Here is a 25,981-nt window from a genome sequence, read left to right as displayed (position 1 = left end):
GGGAGGGAATTTACAACTCAATTTTTAAAAATGAATGCTGAAAATTATTTTTACAGGTAATTGGGAAAAAAATAAAACATTAAAAAAGAAAGAAAGAAATGTTCCACTGAGTTTTCACATTCTACTTGGCAGTGTCCAATACTATCTAACCTTATGTGGCCAGTGATTAACTTAAATATGCCACTAGATCATTGTTTTTCTTTAGCAATAATTTGGTTGAACTTGAGAAAAACAGTGGAGTTACAGAAAGCCACAACAAATTACTCTTAAACCCCAAGCCAGATTTTCAAAACTCAAAGAAGAACTGAAGCCACATTAATTACTAAATATCATTTTACCTCAGTAAAAATGTGCTTCATTTGTGCTTGCTTATTTCTGAAGCGCTTTATCTTCTGAGAGATTCGAGGATCTTTTTCCAGCTCTTCCATTGTTGCCCATTTACAATGCAAGTAGGAACTGCTCAAAGATAAAAAAAACACTTAATCTAGGAACAGCAACACATCTTTTTTGTTTTAACTGGGTAATTAAGTTTAAATTTAATTTAACCTAATTAAATTTAATTAGTGATATTTAAATGTTCCTTTAACTGTTTAAAAATCAGCTATTAAACATAAAAGCAGCTGATTGATTTTAAGATGAGAGTTTAGTTTTTGCTATTTATGACATTTTCGCATGTACTTTTAAGGGATTTGTTCTTTGGGAAAGAGAAAAGTCAAGGATAAATTATAAGTAGATGTGTCCCTGTAAGAACTGACATTAATAGGAAAATGGTGACTTTAGACTTTAATGTTCATCACTGAGAACAAGAGAGAAATAGAACAAAACTAAAAGAGCAGCAAGAAAAAAAGAATGATTATACTTCAATAAAATTCAAAGAAATTAAGTTCTAAGAGCTATTCTAAACATACATGAAAGACATAGGACATTTTGTTAAAAATCGGGGGGGGGGGGAAGGAGGACATCCTTTTTATGTAAAAGAAATACAATGGAAAAAATTAAAAGTTGTAAACAAGCAAATACATACAAGTTCCTGTACTTGACGTAGAATAGCTCCATATCAAAAGGAAGTTCCCCAGGGTGAACCTGTGGCCAACAAGAAGATTATCAATTCTGTCCCTATGGCAGATGCTACTCTGCATGAATAATTCACATTTTAAATGAAAATATATAGATTTTTAGCAAGGCTCATTTAAGAAAACTTTTTCTGCTGACAAGTAAAGACCTTGGTTCATGGAAGTGAAACACAGCTAAAAAACATGTGGATTAAAGCTCTATTTTTCTATAGTCTTACAAGACTCAAGCTAGGACTGAATTCCATCTTATTCTTCTCATTACACAATTAGCATAGATATTTAGGATAAACCTAGAGTAAAAAGGAACACTTTTATAGCCAAACCCAACATGACAAAAGGTCCCGAAAGCACTATTTTGCAACAGTATCATCAATAAGTCATGACCCCAAATTCAAATTCATTTGAATAAACCCTGACTGTAACACCATAAAGCTGACTTCCAATTGTTCCTATGATCTAACTATCCTAGACATAATCAGGTGCTACTTTGCCTGACAAAGTCAATATATAATTTTTCTTATAACATCCCAACACATCACCTGTAGCAAACAGGCTTAAAGAAATGAAACTTCTTTAAATATTTAATTTAAGGACAAAAAGTAAATTCTCATTAACATCATGTCCCAATAGTCTTCTTTCTCTTAAAATTTTCCTCCTAAGATTCGCTTTGCTAATTCTGGGATACTTCACTTCAAATTAATCAAATCAACCTAGAAGACTTCTCTGATATACTACTCAATGTCTCCCCTGTTAGTCCTCAACTAGTGAAAGTAGTAACTGTGGAATAAATTATCTCTATATGCAAAGAAAAAGAAAAAAAAATCACTTTGCTCTTGATTAAGTTATATGTCACAAAATATAAAAGACAAATGAATGATAAATGTCAAAAAATATTCTGGCATAATCCTCACTGCTACCAAGTATTACAATCCCTATTCCACCTTCACTTTCTTTGCTCTGCCCCTTCCTCATGCCTTTCTGAGCTTGTTTTTATTAAGTGGCTAAAGTAAAAATTACAAATCATAAGCCACTGACCTCCTTCTGTACCATCTTGGATGCCAGAATCTTCTCAATGATATTAGCATCATCTTCTGGAGGCTCCTAAAGATAAGGAGGAAAAGTAATGGTCATTATTCTACTGATAACAAGGAAGATTTCATCAGAAGTACCACAGCTGGCATTGTTTGGTCCAGAAGTTTACTACTCCTTAATAAACATCAGCTTATAGCATGAACTACTATTATAAAATTAGGTGCTTATGACTATAATGAAGGGGTTCTAGTACTGCATAAAATGATGGCAGAACACAAAGCAAAACAGATAGAACCAACTGAAAAACTTTCACAAGGAATCACAAGGAACTCCTAGAGAGGAAAAAAAATCCTAAGTTAACAATATAAAACGTTAGAAAATCTCTATGGTACTAATGGGGACAGAGAATTCTAATAAGAGCAACAGCTCATATTTGCATAATATATTTATCATTTAAAAAGAGATTTTTCTCAACGTAATCCTATGATACAGGTAATATAAGCAATACTAACCACATTTTAGAATCAAATATATGGAAAGTCAGGGTGGTAAAGTGGTCTGCTGATTATCAGCCAAGAAATAAGTAGGTAGTAGCTCCATATTTCCAGGAAATATTTTCAAAGATTCCCAAATCTTTTATTTTATAATGTTATTTTAAATAGATTTTGCTATTTTTTCTTTATATATATATGTATATTTGGCAATATGGCAGAAAGGCAAGACAATTATATATATATATTATATATATGTGTGTACATATAGTGTTACTTTACTAAGATTGTTATTTTAATTAAGTTTTTAGTTCAATTTTCAGTGTTCTCAAAATAAAATACTACATCATCTGCAAAAAAGAAAATTTTGTTTTCTCCCTCCCCCGGATTATTATCTTAATTTCTTTTTGTCTTACATGTTCAGTCATTTTTCTGTGATGTTAGATTCTTTGTGGTCCTGTTTGGAGGTTTGGTAATTTCTTGACAAAAATTCTGGAGTGTTTTGCCATTTCCTTCTTCAGCTCATTTTACAGCTGGGAACACTGTGGCAAACAGGAGTAAGTGGCATGTCCACGGTCACAAAGCTAGTGTGTGAGGACTGATTTGAGGCCTAGCACTCTATTCATTGTATCACCTGGCTGCCCATCATATCTATAGTTGGCATTTCTAGAATTACATAAAAGTGTTGATTTACTCATGGACATCACTTCTTTGCTTCTGATCTTAATGGAATGATGCTGGCTCTTAGTTTTAGTTGAACACCTTCTCTGTAATAAGAAAAAGGTCCATTTATTGTGATGCTTCTTAATGCTTGTTTTTTTACAGAAAACCATATTTTATTTTGTCAAAAATTTTTCTTTTCACCTATTGGAATAATTATGTTTTGTACCTGTCGAGATAAGTGATTTTCAAAATTTTTATTATTAATGATCTGTTACACTTAATTTTGCTTAAATTTAACAAATCATTAATTGCTCACAGGTCTCCAAATGGTTACATTATATAAATTTTAATGTGTTAAGGCCACTTTACTTAATATTTTACACAAACATTCATTATGGATAGTACTCTACAGTTTTTCTGATTTGGTGCTTCTTGGCTTAGGGATCAAATCATATTTCTATTATTGAAGAAATTTGATAAGACTACTATTTCTTCCAAATTATTATGAATTATTTTTTGAATGTCTCATAGAATTTATTTATCAGTCTCATCCTTTAATTTTGATTTGTTTTTCCTTTGGGGAATTCATTTGTGTTTTTTTTATCTTTTGAGAATGGGTTATTTAAAATCTTCATTTCTTATGCTGTTAATCGAAACATTTTACATTTTCATAAATATTCATCCATTTCATATCAGCTTTGCTGAAACAGATAATTGGGTAAAAGCATTCATAACAATTTTCTTTATTTCCTCTTCATCTTCATTTTTGTTGTTGATGTTTGCTTCCTCCCTCTTAAAAAAAAATCTATTTTATTAGGTTTTTTCTTTTCTTGTTTTAAAAAACAGCTTATGGTTTTAGCTATCATCTCAATGACTTCTTTGTTTTCTATTTTGTTAGTCTTCTACTTTGGTTTTCAGAAATTTCACTTTGGTGTTTGGCTGAGATGTTTTTATTTAATTTTTAAAACTTTTTTGGTTGATGCTCAGTGAATATACTGATCTATTATTTTCTCTTTTTTGTTTATTAAAGGTTTTAAGAGACATGAATTTTCTTCTTAGTTCTTCATTGGCTCCATCCCAAAGGTTGGTTTTTTTAAAAAATGTTTTCTGAATATTTTATTTTTCTTCTTTATTACATGTAAAAACAATTTTTAAACTTTTAAAAAAATTTGCAAATTCTCTGCCTCCTTATACCCCCTTTCCTCCTCATTGAGAAGTCAAGCAATTTGATATATGTTATACAAAACCCATGCAGTCATGCAAAACATATTTGACTATTAGTCATATTGTGAAAGAAAATACAGACACCTCATCCTCCAGACCAAAAAAAAAAAAAAAAAAAATCTAAGAGTCAAGTAAAAAACTAGCATTCAAATGCTAGTTTTTTTCTCTGGAGGTGGAAAGAATTTTTGCAGCATAAATCCTTTGGAATTATCTCAGATCATTGTATTGGTGAGAATTGCTAAGTCATTCATAGTTGACCAACGCACAATATTACTATTACTTTGTACAATGTTTTCCTGCTTCTGCTCATTTCATTTTGCATCAATTCATGTAAGTTCTTTCAGATTTTTCTGAAAGCATCCTGCTTGTCATTTCTTATAGCACAAGAATATTTCATTATAATCATGTACTACAACTTGTTCCTTAATTGATGAGCATCCCCTCAATTTTCGATTATTTGTTAGTATGAAAAGAACTAATATAAATATTTTTGCACATCTAGATACTTTTCCTGTTTTTTTTTCCCCTTTGGGATACACATCTAGAGGTGGTCTGGCTGGCTCAAAGAGTATACAAAGGTTTATAACTCTTCAAACATGGTTCGAAATTGCTCTCTAGAAAGATTCAAACAGTTCACAATACCAACAATGCTTTAATGGTTCAATTTTCCTGCAACTGTATGAGTGTCTTCTTTCTGGTGCTAGCAAACAGTCTTTGTAATCTTCTGACCTGTTGTCTGATCTTTTTACCATTTGTGGGCTTAGAGATTCCTGCCACAGATTCAGTTGCTCCCAAGGCCTATTACTGACTTGTTGAGTATGGCTGGGTTGGACTGCACTTCACTTACCCCAGTGAGACAGATCCTTCCTGATAATCTCCTAACTTGTTTTGAGGTGGAAAACTGTTTCATCTTGTCCTTTTGCAGGTTCTGACACTCCAGAATTTATTTTGAGGTGTTATTTTAACATGGTTTGGAGAGAAATTTGAGAGTGCTCAGGAAAGTTCCTGCTTATACTCTACCATCTTGGCTCTCCCTCCTAATTCCAAAAATTTTGAAAAAACTGTGTAAGTACTGTCATTTTCCTTGATGAAATTATTTATCACTTCTAAAATTTTTACTTTCACCTAACAATGATTTAGAATTAAATTATTTAATCTCTAGCTAAATTTGAATTTTTTATTTAAAGATACTTTATAGTCTATAAATTTTATTCTATTATGGTCAGCATATGGCTTATTTTTTGTGGTACTTATTTATGAGATTTATATGTCAAGCCTGTCACAGTTAATTTTTGTAAAGGGGCCACACACAACAAAGAAATTCTAGTTATTTGTTTCCATTTCATATTTGTCAGAATAATATGTAACTTGATTAAAATTCTAATCAAGTCCTTGTTTCCAGTTTATCTTTCTGTTTGATTTGTCTGAAAGAGGTTCAGTGAGGTCTTTGACTATAGTTTTACTGTCTATTTTTCCCTTTAAATACTTAGATGCTAAGATATTCAATGCCATGTATTAAGTTCTGATATTATTTCCTTATCTATGATGTTTTTAAACATAATATAGTTTCCTATAAACATAGTTTATCTTTTCTAAACATTTATTTTTACTATTGCCCTTACCTTCACTGACACTTTCTATTTTTCTGGGTTTGTTTGAAGCACAATAAAAACTGTTCCAAACCTTATTTTACTTTTATGAATCTTTATATTTCAAGAATTTCTTATAAAACATATTTTGTTGAATTATATTTTCTAATCCATTCTGACAGCCTTTTCTGTTTTCATGAATGAGTCCTCTCTATTCTTGGTCTTTACAAATAAGGTATGTATTTCCCTTCATCATGTATCCTTAATCTATCCCATTCCATCTGTTATAAAAGAGGTAGAAGAGAAGAAATGAGATCAACACTGATTATTGATACTTAAATGATTTGCTTCTAATAAACTGCCCTTTTTTATCCAGATTCAGCTCACTCATTTTCAAATGTTATTTTTTAAAATTGTCTTTCTCCATTTACACTCTGAAATGAATCTTTGTTTTGTTGGCCAATGTATTATTCTATCCAGACTCTATCCTCACTCTTAAGGCCCCTTTCCTGTCTCATTCCTGCTTCCCTGTGAAGGTTAGTTAATGTTTTTCTGTACCGTCCTTTTGGTTCAACTATCAATTTATCTTTCTGACAAGAGACCCATTCTCTCTACTCTTTGTATATTCTCAGATGAGAAGCTGAAGATTCCACACTGGTGTTCCTCAATTTATTCTGGGTATTTTCTTTCCCCACTACTTTTTCTTTGTTTCTTAATCTCAAAAGGGAACATATCCCAGGTCCCTTTCTAGTTTTATCTGACTTCCTCTGTGACATTTGAAGACAATAGCATTCTACAGGACCCTTTTTTCTTTTGAAGGTAAGTATATTACCATAGTTTAACTCCTTCTAACTAATTAATCATATTTATCTTTCTATGTTTCTCTTGATTTCTGTGCTAGTATTCCAAAATTTCTACTTATATCTGGTCTTTTATCAGTATTGCTGGAAAGTACTATACTCCATGAAAATACCACCTTCAGTTCTGTTAGCCGGTAAATTACACTAAATCGTGCAAAATTATTCTTTGGTTGCAAACATTTTATCTTTTGATTTTTGGAATGTCATGTTCCAAGATTTTCTTAATTTCATAGCAGTTGCTGCCAAGTTTTCTGGGATCCTGAAAATCTTTAGTGTTCAAACTTTATTTATGTCTAAAGGAATTTTTCTTTGACCAAGAAGCTCTTGATTTTGATTATAACATTTCTGAGACCTTTCTTTAAGTAGGAATGGTGGTTCTCCTTTTATTTCACTTAGCCCTCTCCTTCGAATAGCTCTGGAGAGTTTTCATTTATTATTTTTTGATAAATATTAAGTTCTTTGTTTAGTTACCGTTTTTGGTAACTCATGATTCTTCAATTTTCCCCCTTTCTCTGTTTTCCAGTGGATACCTTTTTTTAGGTCTATTTTAAAAATATTTTTATCTTGTTCTAAAATTTCTTCTTCAGAGATTCTAGTTTCCCTTTTATCATTCTATGAGTTTTACTTTTGCCATTATAATTTTCAGGGCATCTCCCATTACTTGGATAAGATTTTCTACTTTTTTTTTTCTTTACTGAGGCAATTGGGGTCAAGTGACTTGCCCAAGGTCACACAGCTAAGAAGTATTAAGTGCCTGAGGCCAAATTTGAACTCAGGTCCCTCCTGATTTCAGGGCTGGTGCTCTATCCACTGAGCCACCTAGCTGTCCCCTTTCTACTTTCTTAAAAAAAAAAAAGAAAAATCAGTGTATTTTAAAAAAATATATCAAATATAAAAAAGAACAAAAAAAAGTATAGGTAAATCTGTAAATTTCTTTATTACACATAATTTGCTTTTTAAAAAAATTACAGTTCTTCTCAGCAACACAATGATCCAAGACAAGTACCAAAAAAAAAAAAAAGAATGCTATTCATAACTAAACTAAGAACTGATAGAATCTGAATGCATATCAAGGCATATTTTTTCACTTGCCTTATTCTTTCTTGTGCTCCTTTTAATCTGTTTCTTCTTTTATAACTGTGACTAATATGGAAATGTTTTACATGATGGCACATGTATAAACTACTGTGTACCATCTTTAGAAAAAGGGAGGATGGGAGAAAAATCTGGAACTCAAAATCTTGTAAAAATGAGTGCTAAAATTTTTCTTGACACATAACTGGGAAAAATGCTGTTTAAAAATATTATAAATTCAATATATTACTATCAAAGATTTCTTGCCCCTGTGTTTCTTTCTAGGCATTTAAAAAAATGCTTCAATGACCAAAAAAATATATTTTATTTTCATTTTGAGGGGCAAGGAAGACAGTCAAGGGAGGCAATACTATTAGTGACACCATTCTCTCCTCCCTGAATACCAAACCCCTCATAAAGAAAAACAGACTTTGTAAGAAAAAAGCATTGTTAAGCAAAACAAAATCACGTATTTGCCATCTACAAAAAGAAGTCTCATTTTGCACCTGACATCCATTATCTACTCTCACAACAATTTACTTTTTATTCTCCCAATTCTTTCCCCCAAAGCTCTAACTTTACTGCTTATCCTTTCATTTCTTCCAAGTACTCTTGTAGTTTTTTTGAAACTACTTTTTTTTCTTTGAAGTTACATTTATAGTTACTGTGGAGTTATTCTATCCTTTTCAGTTTACTCTTTGGGCATTTTTTGGCTTGTTTTTCTTTATAGTGTCATCTTCTGTTTGCTCACATGACAGTTTCATTTAAAATGGAATTTTGAGTCACCACCAAATTCTGTCATCTCCCACACTCTGATGGAACGGTCAGGCCTGTTTGGTCCTAAACTCAATCATGGTGGGGCTTTTGCTAATGGTTTCTACTTCCCACACAAAGTGCTGGTAGGCAAACCAGTTCACTTGTTTGGATTCAGGGTTTTTTTTTGATCCTCAGGGGCCTCGACAGTCTCAGTGTAAAGTAATATGAATTTCTAGGTCCTGGACAATGATCTTATAACCATTAAGCTCTGTTCTATGATTATAATGCTGTAGGTTTCTGAGAAGCTTCCTACTTAGAATATTTTGGGTTCATTATCACTAGCAAGAGTACTGTGGATTTTCCAATATCCAGGATTGACCCAATCTCACCAACAACTTGACCATCAACTCCCCACAGATCCTAATGGAGAAAGCCCAGGATCCCAAGCCCAAAAGCACTAAAAATCATTCCCATTAGAGGTTCAGCCTAGCAATTGCTTTTGCAGCTGGTACAATCATGGCTACTGAAGGAAAGTTCTTGTTATCAAAGTCCTTGACACTATTAAATAGTTTAAACATTAGGAACTGATATGAAAAAAACAAATAAAAAAACCCATCAAATCATGTTATGGGCCAGAAGTCTGAAACAATGATTCTTACAAGGTGGTAAGTCAGTGGAATTGATAAAATACAATGGTTATCTAGTTTAGCATGGTGCTTAATAGTTCTCTAAGTTCAGGATGATTGATTTAATCTTACAACAAATAATGGTTTCCTAGTGATATAATGACTGGTTTATACTCAGTGTAGCGCATATAAGCTGAGACAAACTCAGCCAAAGGAAGCAGAGACAGATTCATTCTGTCATCCACCTTTGTGGTGGCTGGAGGCTGGAGGCTGGAGGCTGGAGGCTGGAGGCTGGAGGCTGGAGGTTGAAGAACAAACCCTTGGACTCAAACTCACTTCATTTCACATCATCATTGTGATCTATCCTCCTGCATTTTCTCCACTGAAACCAAGTCCACAAGAAAGCTAGCTGAGCACCGGTGAAGGAGACAATAAAGACTTTTGGACTTTAACACCTGGCTATTCCTCTACTGAAAAGAAGGCTGCTCCCAAGACCTCCAGAAAACTCAACCAAGAACATTACAAAATCAATGCAAGTGACATTAAAGAAGCAACACTAATCTTTGCCTTGTTACTGTACCCTAAGGACCATAGGATTTTTCCACCTAATTTGCAGTTGAAATCTTCCATGTGTCTTGTTTTCCCCATCATATGTGAGTCTGTTGAGATCAGAGACTATCTTGATTTTCTATTTTTGTCTCCAACTGCTTATTAATTTATTTCCTCATGAACTCCCACAATGCTGAGTGTTCCCCCCCCCCCCCCCCCCCCCGCCCCAAACACTTTCAATATCCAGGCACTTTAGAATTCTTATTTGAATCAAGTATTTCAGGTTTTAGATACTCCTACAGCATTAGTGGTCAGAGTACTAGCAGATTGCTAACTTGTTTACCTGTCCTCAAGTTGGCTTCCCTCAAAAGGTAGTCCACAAACTTCTGGCTAGCTTTTAAAAAAAATTAATATTTATTTGTATCTTTTGTTTTTGCATTGCTTAAGTTTCCTCCTGCACATCACTAACTTCTTGACAGTCATCTCTTTGTAACATACTGTCTCTTTAAGGTTCCTTTTAAAAGGAGCAGTTAATGATGAAAAAGAACAGAAAAGGTATTTTTGTGTAAAGAAAGAAGTTTGTATCAATTATTAAAGGATTTAAGATATTGTTGATGTTACAGATGAACATTATGATGCCTAAAATGAACATTAAAAGAATTTTAATTTAACATAAGTTACTAAAAATGCATATGAAGAAACATAGCTTTCAGATAGGATTTGAACAGTTTGGAAAACACAATCTGTACAAAAGTAAGGCTTGATTTGGAGCTTGCTGTCAACAATGTGGAGTGATATTATGTTTGTGTGGGAACAGTTGAATGTTATGAGGAAGCAGAAAAAGATCATTATTCATTAAAGATCATAGAGAAATAGGACTGTGAAAAAAGGCAATCTATCAAGGATACCTGAGGGAGAGACATTTTCAGTGACTTCAGAACTAAGGCATAAGAGATACCTCAGCTAATTTGCATATCTGTCACATAAGTGAAGTGGATAAAACTAAGAAAATAAGAAATAAATATTTGGACACTGAGATAAATTTACAAGCTTATTAAGTTTGTAAGTTTAAAAGGGAATTATTGATTTGTTGGGGAAATTTGGGGTATTGTGATTTTTTAAAGTCAAAAATGAGTGACTAAGAATTAGGAGGAGGATCTCACAGCAAGTATCAAAACAGAGAAGGCAGCAAGGTCCTTGCTTTAGAGGAATCTTCAGAAAAGAAAAGAGGTAAAGAAGAAAGCAGGGAACTGAAAAGTGGTTCCACCAGAGGAGAACAACAGTTACAGAAGGAATGCTTTGATTGATGAATCCTGATTGGCCAGAAAAAAGTGAATTCATAGATCAAGAGCTCCAGCACCCAGCCACTCAGGGTGGGAAAAAGGTGAGTAGCTCTGTTACTACTTTTGTATACAAAAGGCTGCTTTGATAGCATAGTGAGCAGGGAGGATAAGGGTGTTGCTGTGAGTTCTATCCTGAATGGGTGGTGAAATTTTTGGATAGGGAATGGGAAATACCCAGCACTCTGGTGGAGGATGCAGAATGAGAGGTAAAAGAATTCATTATTAAGTGCTTATTATATACAACATCTAGGTGAGTAAATAAAGGCTTGGGCTGCTTTGTAGAGCCCCAAGAGAGCCAGTTTGTTGAGCTCTGCAGTTCTCTGGCTAGAGAGTTACTATGTATATTAATAGCTAACATCTTCTAATACTTTCTTTAAAGGTGATGAGTATTTGAAAGATCTTATAAAATATTATGTTCAAGTGAAAAAGAGTATTTCCCCATATTGAGTGGTGAAGATCAACAGTAAAGTAGTGAGGAGAAAAGTCGTTTCATGTGGTACATATGTTTCCCAATGGACAATTAAAACTGGAGTCTAAAACTGAATAATTTGAATTATAAGAGTTGGCTTTTCCCTTGAGTATTCATAATCTGAGTTATTACAAGTTTGTACCATTACTCACTATAGCATTTGAGAAAATTGGTATAAGAGTATAATCTGGATTATCTAAGTATTGTTATATATTACAAACATCATTATACTTTAATATATTAGTATCTATAATGTGTTATATAGATATGTATATATACACATATATATATATAACATTTACTGTTAATTAAATGATATTTCAAATCTAAAAGTCTCCATTAGCCAATCAAAAAATACATGGGTGCTAGAGTGGCTTAAGCAGGGAAGTATATATTTGTCCTCAACAGGATTATATTTACTCCTAGGACCCTAAGAGAGTTTAAATTTAATTGTTCACTAGTGATCTACTTCTGGAAACTTAGACCTGTTACTGTGCAGGAGGAAATAAAACAAATCCAGGATTATCTAAGTATTGTTATATATTACAAACATCATTATACTTTAATATATTAGTATCTATAATGTGTTATATAGATATGTATATATACACATATATATATATATATAACATTTACTGTTAATTAAATGATATTTCAAATCTAAAAGTCTCCATTAGCCAATCAAAAAATACATGGGTGCTAGAGTGGCTTAAGCAGGGAAGTATATATTTGTCCTCAACAGGATTATATTTACTCCTAGGACCCTAAGAGAGTTTAAATTTAATTGTTCACTAGTGATCTACTTCTGGAAACTTAGACCTGTTACTGTGCAGGAGGAAATAAAACAAATCCAGGAAAAGAAGTGGGGTTTCTTAAGACGCCTAAACAAAGAGAATGAGTTACTCAAGGTATAGACATTAAACTTCACTGGATGGGCTCTATTGTACACCATTTAGTAATGTTAAGCACGGAGACAGTAGATACTATTTTGCATATGACTTTCCATATCTCATGTCACTTCTTTGCAATTTTCACTTTCAATTGTTTTATGCTTGCTGTAGTTTCCATTTAATTGTTGTAGCCATTCATTATGACTATTGTTTTCTGGTCTCTGTTTACATCACTCTCCATCAGTTCATGGAGTTTTCACCATGCTTCATAATAATCATCATTTTTTACAATCCAGCACTATTCCATTACATTCATATACCAAAATATATTTAGATATTTTCCAATTGATGAATATTTACTTTGTTTTCAATTCTTTGCTATCATAAAAATGTAGTACTATAAATATTTTGATAGGAGATTTTCTTCTTCTTAGTGGCTTCATTGGGATTTAAGAATATTGGTGGAATCTCTGGGTCAAAGTGTATGGAAATTTTACTAATTTTATTTGCTTAATTTCAAATTGCTTTCCAAAATGGTTACAGTGATTCACAGTACCAACAATACATTAGTATGCTTGGCTTTCTGCAACCTTTCAGCCCCGGACTATTCCAATTTTTTGTTATCTTTGTTGCTTTGCTGGGTATAAGGTAAAACCTCGAAGTTGTTTTGATTTGTGTTCCTCATTATTAGTGCTTTGGAGCATCTTTCATATGGTTGTTAACAGTTTGTAATTTTTTTGAGAACTATTCTCTGGCTAGCTTTTTAAGCAGTCTTAGATTAGATAAGAGGATTTATAAATAACCACTCAATTGATAGAGTGCCTTTAAAATGTTTTCATTGTGTTTATGTACATAATTTGGTCTCCTTTAAGACTTTCCATATAACCACACTAATTAGAAGACTACTGTTCTTTCTACTCTCACATGCTGCCAAATGATATTCCTAAAAAAAACCCTAAATAACTAAGGGCCAATATTGTCATTCCTGTTTTTGGACCTGTTTTTTTTTTTTTTTTAAGACCTGGTTTGCACCAAATTATGTTTCCCCATTCCCTGCTCCTACTAAATTTCTCAATTAATAAACAATCTATCCATATATTACTGCATACTCTTTTCCACTACTAAAATTGTATGAACTTTTCCCTCTGTATACCTTCCTATAGTAATTTTATGTAGTGCTTACTATAAAATGCCTTGTCATTTTAAATTTTTATTAAGAACCACTTTTTCTTCCCTGAGATACAAATCTTGATTTCTAAATTGCTACCCACTTACAACCGAGTTATAAAACATTATCAGCATTTGATTGATATCAAAAGTGACAAACTTAAAAAGGATATATTACATATGGACAGCTTTTCTTTTTGCTATATTCTTTCTAGTACTTTATTCGGTCAGTATTTTTTCATGAGAAACTGTGTTTGGGTAATTATGATAAATACTAGATGCCAAATTAACTCATTCATGCCCATAACTTTCACACTAATAATAAAAGAACTCTTCTTCACTAAATGAAATATTAAAAATATAATCTATATCACTATCTTTATTTCATCTATTTTTCGGCTGTAATGACTCCAACTGTTTGAAATCTCATACCAGACACATAGCATTTAATTTCCTGAGTGTTAACAGATTAAGTACTTATACTTTTTATTGGAAAAAGGATGCAAAAAGGCTTAGAGGAATAAGATAACATAAGATACATATGAACAGCAGTATAATATATCCAGGCCTATCGCATCCTGTTCAGGCAAGGTTGGATAGAGGTAGATCCCTTGGTCTAGACTGTTGAAGGCTTGGGATGATTTGGGTAGAGAGGGCTAAGAGTGATATAATTAAGGTCACTGTCCCCAGTCCCTCCACAATGACCACAATGAAAATGCTAAGAATAACAAAACAACTCAAAAGGAATATTGCAAAGTAAGAACAAGCTTGGTCCCAAAAAAGAAGGATGAGAAAATGCCTCCCCCTCTTCCTTGTTATAAGGGATGAGATGAGGAGTAATGAGGAGGGAAAAGGGAGAAAAACTTGACAGTACAAAAACTATATCAATAAAACTACTTACATTAAAAAAAAAAGAACATATTGCAAGAATCTAATGGAAGGGGGAGGATTCTGCGAAGATGGCAAATCTAAATGAAGAAATCAGTCTGAATCAGTGATTAATTAAATGTAAATCACATATTTATTAAGAGCATAACATGTGCAGAACTCTGTGATAGGCAGGAGAAAAGATATAGAGCCAATGAGTTTATCTATGTTACCAGGATCAAAGAGCAAGAGTCTAACAACACATGAATGAATCTTAAATAGATTCAATTCCTATAAAAAATAACAACAAAAGTGTAAAGAAGTTAGGTTAAAAAAAAAAGGACAAAAATGTACAACAGGAAGCAACAGGAAGGACTAAGAATCAGAAAACCTGGATTTGACTATGGCAGAGTCACTTAAGGAAACTGAAAAATAGAAACTGAAATTATGTCTAAAACAAAGGGGTTGATTACTAAAATTCCTTCTGGCTCTAAATCCTAGGATTCTATGAAGTAGGAACCTTGGCAAAGTTTTTATCTTATTTTTCTAAAACAAAAGTGTTAATGAATTATAGTCTACCAAATTCCTCTAGATTAAGCATGCCAAAATGTTCTTTCGGAGGATTAATGTTGCAAATATTCCAACAGATACTGTAGTAAGTTCAACATAAAAGCAAATAGTAGGAGAAAAAATTTATCTAGAATAATTGTCATGGAAACCTGAAAGTCAAATGCCCTATTTAGTCAGATCTTATTTCTAGTGATCATACCTCTGCTTGCCAGGCCAAAGTGGAAGCGGAGAGAGCTGAAGTGCGACCAGCCCCTAGAACTGCAATTGTTTCCCCATCATCATCCACCACTTTGAAGTCCAGGTCTTCATTATACTTTCTTCTCTTCACCTGTCGTCCTGAGCGCCGTTTCTACAGAACAAACAAATCTAATCAGGGAGGAACTGTTTTTTCTGTCAAAGTCAAATTTCAGGGATCTAAGATCCATAAGATTTAGGAAGGAAGTACTATTTCTTTTTCAGAATGGCACAAAAGAATCCTGTGAGTTTTACCAGCATTTATTCACGTATGTGTATATTCTTCTCTTGGAAAACTCAACACACAAAAATCACACTACACAAAAATCACACTTCATAAAGTTAGTGTTTTCACACTTTGTCAAACAATTCTTTTCTATGAAGTATGGAATCTGACTTGAATCAAAAACTACATGCATCTCTATCTGCTTTGTGTGATCTCCAAACTACTACTAATTTTGTTATTTCAAGTTACTTCTAAATAAGAGAACTAAGTACCAGCCCTCAAGTCAGGAGGACCCAAGTTCAAATCTGGCTTCAAACACTTAACACTTCCTAGCTGTGTGACCCTGCACAAGCCATTTAACCCCAATTGCCTCGGGGGGAAAAAGACAAATAAATAAAGGAATAAATAAATAAGAGGACTATAAAGTAATTTTAAGGAATCCCAAAACCACATCTGAAAACCATTTTCATTACTCTGCCACACTAACTACATCTTTTTTTTTGATTCATGAAGATTACTAGCCTTATGGATCCAAAGCCCCACCAATCTCTATCACTTTCACATGCTTACTATTCTCCTTTCTTTGCCTTGCCTTTTCTATTTGCTAACTCTCAATCTTTCTCACATGATACACAAATTGTGAAACAATAACAAAAAATCCATGCACTACTAGTTTACAAGCAGTGTTTTTATCTTGCATGCCAGAATACTGACTATGCTCAGATACTGACCTATTCCTGGCTATAAATCTATAATTCTATGACTAACACAATTTTGGAGAGTTTGAAAGGTAGAAAAGGTCCACAAAAAAGGCTGGAATTGCGTGATCATAGATGATTCATTAAAAACAGAACAGCCCAATTAGACAGCTGAGAGAACTTCAGGAAATTGAGCATTTCCAGGACTTTCAAAAGAAGTTGAAGATTCCATGAACTCCATGAGGTTCCATGAATAGTTTTTATTGTTGTTGTTTTTCTTTTCGTATCTCTAGCACTCACTGTAGTACCCTACATATAAAACTAATGAATGTTTGTTGATTCAAAGGGAAAAAAAAAAGACAACTCAATTTATAAATGGAGGTGGGAGTGGGGAAAGGAAGTTCTACTTAAAGCAGTTTTTAGGAATGAGATTTAGGTGGGTTTAAAATGGCTTTGGTGACCCTGCCAAACTGTCCTGAAATAAGGAGCACATTCATATCTCTAGCCCAACATTTTAAAATATTCAGATATAAAAATTTCTTATATAAACAGTGATAATATTCTGAACCCTAAAATTCTTAGGACATAACTCCCTCTGAAAAGAATACTGGTCCCCCCAAAATACACTATTCACTATTTTCTGTATCTCTGACCAAGACCTAGGATTCCAATTTATAGAAGTAAACCAGAGGCAGGCATAAATTATTAATAAAGTGGTAATAAGCAAGATCCCATCTGGAAGCTTTCATTCAAAGTGGTTCCCAGTCACAGCTATACCTGGCTGTCAGCAGATTCAGTGGATTCCTCTGGGTTCCGATTAGATGGACTCAGTATGTCCTGATCCAATTCTAAGTTTTCCACAGATGTATCATTTTTCCTCTTCCCTTTCTTCCTTTTCTCTACAGGGGTTGGTCCTTGCTCCTTACTATAAGGAAAAAGTGACAGTTAAATTTCTTGACATAATGAATTAAATCTCTTGGGCAGTTTTAAAAACTCTAATATCAAATATGCCCATAGATGATAAGACTACTTTCTCAAGAAGAATACACAGGCTGGAAAAGGGCTCAGAAAATATGAATTAAAGTCTGGAAAAAACAAAAATTCAAAAACCAAAAAAATCTAAACCCAGATATCATGGCCCCAAGACCAAAAGAGTATTAATAGGATTTTTAGTTTTTCATGAAAACAGAAGTTATTTTTATGTTAACTATAAGCAAAAATCTTTTCAACACTTACTGGTCTATGTGGAAGATCACAATCTTCCTAGGTCAGATCTTTAGCCAAATAAACTCCAATTCCTTTTCATTTCACTTAATCTAGATACAGTCCTCATATGTTAAAAGTAAGCCAGAGTATTTAACATTTCCAGAATAGATGTAGAAAGAGATAAGGAATAATGATCGCTAGAAAGATGCTGACCTGGCCTTCTTGGTTTTCATCCTGGGTGTAGAATCTGTGCTGCCCCTTTTGTCTTTAGCATCCTTGGAGAGTCTGGGCTCCCTCGGTTTCCTAGCTTTCTTAACAGTCTCCTTTTGTTTCGGTTCCTTCTGCTTTTTAGGCTCTTTGGCCTTTTTAGGTTCTTTTGGTTCTTTAGGTTCTCTCTTCCTCTTTGGTTTCGGTTCTCTATCCTTGACTCCTTTCTCCACAGCTTCTTGTTCACTTGGATCCTTTTTCTTCCGTTTCTTCTTCACCCCCGTGCCTCCACCTCCACTATCCTCCATCCCATTATGGGAAGTCATTTTCCTAGGAAAAAGGTGGTCAGCGTCTTCAGCTGGATAGAGGTCTTTCTGAAGGATACAATGACTGGCCAAATCTGTAATTTTCTCTTCCTGATCAGTGCTGCTAACAAATGAAGACTGAGACTTGTACTCACAAGTAACAGAGGCATCAGACATTGGGGAGCGACTCAGAACTTTTAAATTTGAAAACTGCTGGAAATACAAGAAAAAAAAAAGATTAAATTTCCCATTAAGATTCAATACTTAAAAGATTTGCTATGCACTCAAATACATGTAGAGTTCCCTCTACACACTTCATAAACGAGAAGTGAAAACCAGCATATACTAAGGTTTTATGAGTTCTTATGATACAGAGATAAACTTTCATGAGTCATATTCTGGAGGGTACCTACCATTCTCTTCCACCAGAAAGTCTCTGGCACCAATGTTAAACACAAAATAACAAGTATGCTGTCCTAATCTAGTAAGGCATTTCTTATAACTCTCTTATCTTCATTTGCTGAGTAAAAAAGAATTAAATGTGGATATAATATCTGGAAGAGATAAAATGACTAGATCCCATTCAATCTACTCTGTCTTATTCCCTTCTCTGAAGTCTACCCTCTCTTTATTTCCTTGTTCAAATATGAAATTCAGAGGCAAACATAGTATAGCATACTATGGCCAAAAATATGAAACAAGGCAAGCAAAATTAGTTTTGCTACTTTAAAGCTATAGCTCATTTCTGACCTGAAAGAATATTATCTAGCTTCAATAACCTATCAATGAATAAATTTATTAAACTCTTATAATATATGACAGAACTCCCCCCCTCCAAAAAAAAATCCTTGATCTCAAGAAGCTTACATTATATTGAGGGGGAAGAAGGGATGACAACAATACATACATATATGTATATGTAGATACAAAAGAAATATAAGTTAATATGGGTGGAGGTAGAGGAAATGAGCAGCAAGTAAAATTACATCAAGAAAGATTTCCTTCCAGTAATGGGGTTTGAACCAAGGAAACAAAGGGTTCTAAGAAGAATGAGGACTACGGTACCAACAAAAAGGTTGTCTAGTGTGAAGGCATGGAGACAGGAAAGGTCGTATATTAGAAAGAGCAAGGTAGTCATTTTGGCTGGATCATGGAAAATAAGAAAAGAAGTAATGTATAAGAAAGCTAGAAGGTCGGTTAGGGGTAAGGAGAAAGGACTTTAAAGGCCAAAAAGAGATATTTGATTCTGTAGCAGGTAATTTATCAGGTAGATCACAGTTGTACTTCAGGAAAATCACTTGAGGCAAAGTATACAGTACTGTATATTGTAATACTATACCATGTATACTTCTATGGGTCTTATTTTTGGACAAGGAAATAAAGAAGATAGACTAGGGGAATAAGACAATTAAAGCTTGAATATAATCTCATCATTTTACTTCTTCCAAATATTTTATCTACATTCAGTTCTTTTTTTACTCCATAAATTAAGATATGAGATAAGCTGAAGAGATCATACTGAGTTAGGACAACATATCTAGTCTAGTATTTTGTGTTTGGATGACCTGGGAAACAGGAAAAACTTGAGGAGAGACCAATTAGGAGTCTACTCAATACAACAGACAAGAGCTTATGAGGGTGAACGAGGCTTTTGACCATGCAAATAGAAAAACAGGGATACGAGAAATGATGAGAAAATAAAAATTACAATATTTGCAAATGATTAGATATATAGAGTGAAAGAGTATGGAATGGGATACTACTAGGTTTGAAATCTTAAATAAATGGAAGCATAATAATGTCTTTGATGAAATTGCTAAGTTCAGAAAAGGGGTGAACTTTTTGAGAAATATGAGTTTAGTTTGGGATATATTGGGATATATTGAAATAAATATGGAATATCTAGATTAAAATCAGAACTGGAAACTGGAGTATAGTTTTAATTTATTGTTCAATTGTTTTTAGTTGTGTCTGACTCTTCATAATCCCATTTTGGGTTTTCTTAGCTCATTTTGCAGATGAGGAAACTGAGGCAGACAAGTAATTACCTAGCTAGTAAGGACCTCGGGAAATTTTTAAACCATGGCCCATGTACTGAACAATTTTAAAATTTTTCAGCTTTTAATAACAATAATTTATCTTCTACTGTTTGTATACCCCTTTATCTTATATTGAGGAAAAAAATAAAAGGAGAAGGTGCAACAATCAAAGTGCCAATGGGAATCTTCAGAGAATTAGTTAAAATCCTAACACAATGCTTAGGGCAAAATAAATAAAAGATATGTTTTCGTTAACTGTATTTCATAAGGAAAGGTTCTATAGGGGAATAATGGGTAAATGATAGCAAAGAAAAATAAGTATCAACAAAACATTTCAAAACAAAAGAAAAAAGAAATTATGAAAATGAATGGAGGACTCCCAATATACCAAAATGTACTATAAAGGCATACTTATTAAAAACAAAATACCTATTGTTCATATGACTAAGAGATTATATTACTGGAACTATTTATGGAGAGGTTACTCAAACCAAGATATATATGTATATATATATATGTGTGTGTGTGTGTGGGTATGTACATATGTAAATGTGTTTGTGTATAAATATATATGCATATAGTCATAGTAATCTTATTTGTGATAAAAGTTAGAAAACAAGATATGCAACCAATAAAGTATCATATAAAAGTATAATGGAATTATTGGTATACTTTAAGGAATGAAAAATACAAATAATACAGAGAAACATGAGAAAGCCTAAATAGATGTTATAGTGTGAGGAAAATAGAACCAAAAGAACAATATACATATTAGCTTCAACAATAAATAAAATTAACACTGAGAAACAACAAAACTCTGGTGAAATACAACAGTCAAATGTTATGCTAAAAACCTAGATTAATTAAATCTATAACAATCTGCTGATCTACTAGTCTATTAGCCTGTCAAAAAAAAAAAAAAAAAAAAAAAGGGAAAAAAGATTATTCTAGCATGACATAAACTTGAAACCATGCTGGTTCTTTTGTGATTACAATTTCCTTTTTCAGATGTTCACTAATGTTCCCTTTAATACAAAAAAAGATCTAAAATTGTTCAAGGAACACTGGATTTCATTCTCTTATCTCTTTGGAAAATTAGCTTTTTTTTTTTTTTTTGGTCTTTCTTCAGTCATTCAGTACTCTTCCTACTCTCTCTGTATCTGTCATCTCTCAAAACTAACTGACAGCAGCTCAGCATATACATCTAACAGTTATCTGAGAGGCCATCAATATAGTTCAACAAAGCTTAGTGCTTTGACTTTTGAATACCAAAGGCAACTAAATGATCTCATATTTTAGTCCCTATATATTGAATACCATTTTGTTTTTTCTACTCCAAAACAGTCAGAATTAATCAGCTAGAAAGTCAACAAGAATTCATTAAGAGCATATTACATGGTAGGAATTATGTTAAGAATTAAGATTATAAACTCACCACTAATGAAGAGGAAATTAGAGCAATAGTTAGGAGTTACTTTGCCCAACTTTATGCCAATAAATTCGACAACTTAAATGAAATGGAAGAATACCTTCAAAAATATAGCTTGCCCAGATTAACAGAGGAAGAAGTAAATAGACTAAACAGTCTATTTTTAGACTGTTTTAGACTATTTTAGAAAAAGAAATAGAGAAAGCTATTAACCAACTCCCTAAGAAAAAATCCCTAGGACCAGATGGATTTACATATGAATTCTACCAAACATTTAAAGAACAATTAACTCCAATGCTATATAGACTATTTGAAAAAATAGGGACTGAAGGAGTCCTACCAAATTCCTTTTATCACACAGACATGGTACTGATACCTAAACCAGGCAGGATGAAAACAGATAAAGAAAATTATAGAACAATCTCCCTAATGAACATTGATGCTAAAATCTTAAATAAACTATTAGCAAAAAGATTACAGAAAATCATCCCCAGGATAATACACTATGACCAAGTAAGATTTATGCCAGGTTTGCAGGGCTGGTTCAATATTAGGAAAACTATTAGCATAATTGACTATATCAATAATCAAATTAACAAAAACCATATGTCTTCTCAATAGATGCAGAAAAAGCATTTGATAAAATCCAACATCTATTCCTAATAAAAACACTTGAGAGTATAGGAATAAAGGAACTTTTCCTTAAAATAGTCAGGAGTATATATTTAAAACCATTAATAAGTATCATATGCAATGGGGAAACACTGGAATCTTTCCCAGTAAGATCAGGAGTGAAACAAGGTTGCCCACTATCACCATTATTATTCAATATTGTATTAGGAATGCTATCCTCGGCAATAAGAGTCAAGAAAGAGATTAAAGGAATTAGAGTAGGTAATGAGGAAACCAAACCATCACTCTTTGTAGATGATATGATGGTATGCTTAGAGAACCCCAGAGATTCTATTAAAAAGCTATTAGAAATAATATATAACTTTAGCAAAATTGCAGAATACAAAATAAATCCACATAAATCCTCAGCATTTTTATACATCACCAACAAAATCCAACAGCAAGAGATACAAAGAGAAATTACATTCAAAATAACTGTCGATAACATAAAATATTTGGGAATCTATCTACCAAAGGAAAGTAAGGAATTATATGAGCAAAATTACAAAGCACTTTCCACACAAATAAAGTCAGATTTAAATAATTGGAAAAATATTAAGTGCTCTTGGATAGGCCAAACAAATATAATAAAGATGACAATACTCCCTAAATTAATCTATTTATTTAGTGCTCTACCATTCAGACTACCAAGAAACTATTTTAATGACATAGAAAAAATAACAACAAAATTCATATGAAAGAACAAAAGATTGAGAATTTCCAGGGAATTAATGAAAAATCAAATGAAGGTGGCCTAGCTGTACCTGATCTAAAACTATATTATAAAGCAGCAGTCACCAAAACCATTTGGTATTGGCTTAGAAATAGATTAGTTGATCAGTAGAATAGGTTAGGTTCACAAGACAAAGCAATCTAGCGTTTGACAAATCCAAAGATCCCAACTTTTGGGATAAGAATTCATTATTTGACAAAAACTGCTGGGATAACTGGAAATTAATATGGCAGAAACTAGGCATGGACCCACACTTAACACCATATACCAAGATAAGATCAAAATGGGTCCATGATTTAGGCATAAAGAATGAGATCATAAATAAATTAGAGGAACATAGGATAGTTTACCTCTCAGACTTGTGGAGGAGGAAGGAATTTGTGACCAAAGAACTAGAGATCATCACTGATTACAAAATAGAAAATTTTGATTATATCAAATTAAAAAGCCTTTGTACAAACAAAACTAATGCAAACAAAATTAGAAAGGAAGCAACTGGGAAAACATTTTTACAATTAAAGATTCTGCTAAAGGCCTCATTTCCAAAATATATATGGAGAATTGACTCTAATTTATAAGAAATCAAGCATTTTTCCAATTGATAAATGGTCAAAGAATATGAACAGACAATTTTCAGATAATGAAACTGAAACTACTTCCACTCATATGAAAGTGTTCCAAATCATTATTGATCAGAGAAATGCAAATTAAGACAACTCTAAGATACCACTACACAACTGTCAGACTGGCTAAAATGACAGGAAAAAATAATGATGAATGTTGGAGGGGATGCGGGAAAACTGGGACACTGATGCATTGTTGGTGGAGTTGTGAACGAATCCAACCATTCTGGAGAGCAATCTGGAATTATGCCCAAAAAGTTATCAAACTGTGCATACCCTTTGATCCAACAGTATTACTACTGGGCTTATATCCCAAAGAAATACTAAAGAAGGGAAAGGGATCAGCATGTGCCAAAATGTTTGTGGCAGCCCTGTTTGTAGTGGCTAGAAACTGGAAAATGAATGGATGCCCATCAATTGGAGAATGGCTGGGTAAATTGTGGTATATGAATGTTATGGAATATTATTGTTCTGTAAGAAATGACCAGCAGGATGAATACAGAGAGGCCTGGAGAGACTTACATGAACTGATGCTAAGTGAAATGAGCAGAACCAGGAGATCATTATATACTTCAACAACGATACTGCATGAGAATGTATTCTGATAGAAGTGGATTTCTTCGACAAGGAGAAAATCTAATTCAGTTCCAGCTGATCAATGATGGACAGAAGCAGCTACACCCGAAGAAAGAACACTGGGAAATAAGTGTAAACTGTTTGCATTTTTTGTTTTTTTTCTCAGGTTATTTTTACCTTCTGAACCCAATTCTTCCTGTGCAACAAGAGAACTGTTCGGTTCGGTACACATATATTGTATCTAGGATACATTATAATATATTTAACATATATAAGACTGCTTGCCATCTAAGGGAGGGGGTGGAGGGAGGGAAGAGAAAAATCGGAACAGAAGTGAGTGCAAGGGATAATGTTGTAAAAAATAACCCATGCATATGTTGTCAATAAAAAATTACAATAAAAAAAGAAAGAAAAATTGCCCATGCACATATCTTGTAAATAAAAAGCTATATATTAAGAATATAAAGAAAAGCAAATAGTCCTTACCCCCAAGGAATTCAAATTCTAATGAGAAAGACTATATTCAAATAACTTCATGTATATAAGAACTATATAGATGGAATATAATCTCAAGATGGAAATTACTTAGAATAGGGAGAACCAAAAATAGCCTCCTGAAGAAGGCAGGATTTGATTTGAGACTTAGAGGAAGCCAAGAGGCAGAGATGAGAAAGGAAAATATTTCCAAGCATGGGGGTCTAGAAATAAATATGGCTGGATCATATTGTATATGAATTGTACAGTGTACAAAGAATAGAATGATAGGAAGGAACAGATTGTAAAACACTTTAATGCCAAACACAGTCCTTTATATTCAACACTGGAGATATTTTCTATGATTTAGTATAATTCCCTCATTTTACAGGTCAGGAAACTTAGGCCTAGCAAGGCTATAGCTTGCCTAAAGCTCATAGCTATTAAATAGTATGGGGAGATAAACTGTAAGCTTCTATCTCTAAATTCAGAATTCTTCCCACTATATCCTGCTACCTCTTTGGAAAAGAAAACAGAACTAAAATAAGAAGTGAGCAGCTTTGCCTTCTAACTTTACCATATTATCATAGACCCCAAGAAATAGTCTTATCACTTCCTTGATGCTCCACCTTGCTCCAATGTACCTAAGATGTGTCTTCTATTTCATTTCTCTGCTTTTTCTTGCTAATCTCAACCTAAACCTTTTGTCTCTTGACAGTATTACATTGCAGGGTTCTAGGATGTGTTTTTGTAATCATCTTCTGATAATCTGCCTCAGCTTTTTAATTTGGTGATTTATATCATTTCTAAGCATGGTCATCTCTTCATAAAAAAATGACATTTATAGAACACTTTAAAGTGCTCTATAGCACTTTATAAGGCTTTGTATATTATTTTTTTGGATATAGTGCTATGGTTATTACTATCCTCATTTTATTGTTGAAGAAATGGAGATCAGAGAAATTAAGTGCTTTGACCAGAATTATATAGCTAATTGGTATTAGAGGCAGGATTCAAAGACTCATTTTCCTTACTACAAAATGCAGTGTTAAGTTCTTTTTCCTCTCATCAAATTATTTGCTTTTGGGGCTTCAGAATTTTATCTCCTCCCTTCCCCTCTTCTTCTCCCCCTCCCCTCCATCCCGCTGAGGCAATTGGGGTTAAGTGACTTGGCCAGGTCACACAGCCAGGAAGAGATAAGTGTCTTGATACCAAATTTGAACTCAGGTCCTCCGGATTTCAGGGCTGGTGCTCTACTCATTGTGCCACCTAGCTGCCCCCAGAATTTTATTCTTGATAGCTTCTTAATCCCATTG

General features: G+C 33.2%; 1 protein-coding gene across 9 annotated transcripts in view; it reads right to left on the bottom strand.

The window, feature by feature from the left end:
* Window positions 1-25,981, bottom strand: part of CHD6 (chromodomain helicase DNA binding protein 6) — a 168,774-nt gene that overhangs the window by 91,956 nt on the left and 50,837 nt on the right. For 6 of the 9 annotated variants that reach the window (XM_051979283.1, XM_051979281.1, XM_051979289.1 and 3 more), the window contains 6 exons: window positions 17,821-18,332; window positions 17,179-17,326; window positions 15,443-15,592; window positions 2,109-2,174; window positions 1,025-1,083; window positions 339-456 (listed from right to left, as the gene is read on the bottom strand). In XM_051979283.1, the coding sequence (XP_051835243.1) occupies window positions 339-456; window positions 1,025-1,083; window positions 2,109-2,174; window positions 15,443-15,592; window positions 17,179-17,326; window positions 17,821-18,332 (1,053 nt within the window). The remainder of the gene's footprint in view (window positions 1-338; window positions 457-1,024; window positions 1,084-2,108; window positions 2,175-15,442; window positions 15,593-17,178; window positions 17,327-17,820; window positions 18,333-25,981) is intronic. The other 3 variants (XM_051979284.1, XM_051979287.1, XM_051979285.1) reach the window with 1 other exon arrangement.

Source organism: Antechinus flavipes, chromosome 2, assembly GCF_016432865.1.
Source record: "Antechinus flavipes isolate AdamAnt ecotype Samford, QLD, Australia chromosome 2, AdamAnt_v2, whole genome shotgun sequence".
Classification (NCBI taxonomy): domain Eukaryota; kingdom Metazoa; phylum Chordata; class Mammalia; order Dasyuromorphia; family Dasyuridae; genus Antechinus; species Antechinus flavipes.
This window is presented reverse-complemented; position numbering and strand designations above follow the sequence as displayed.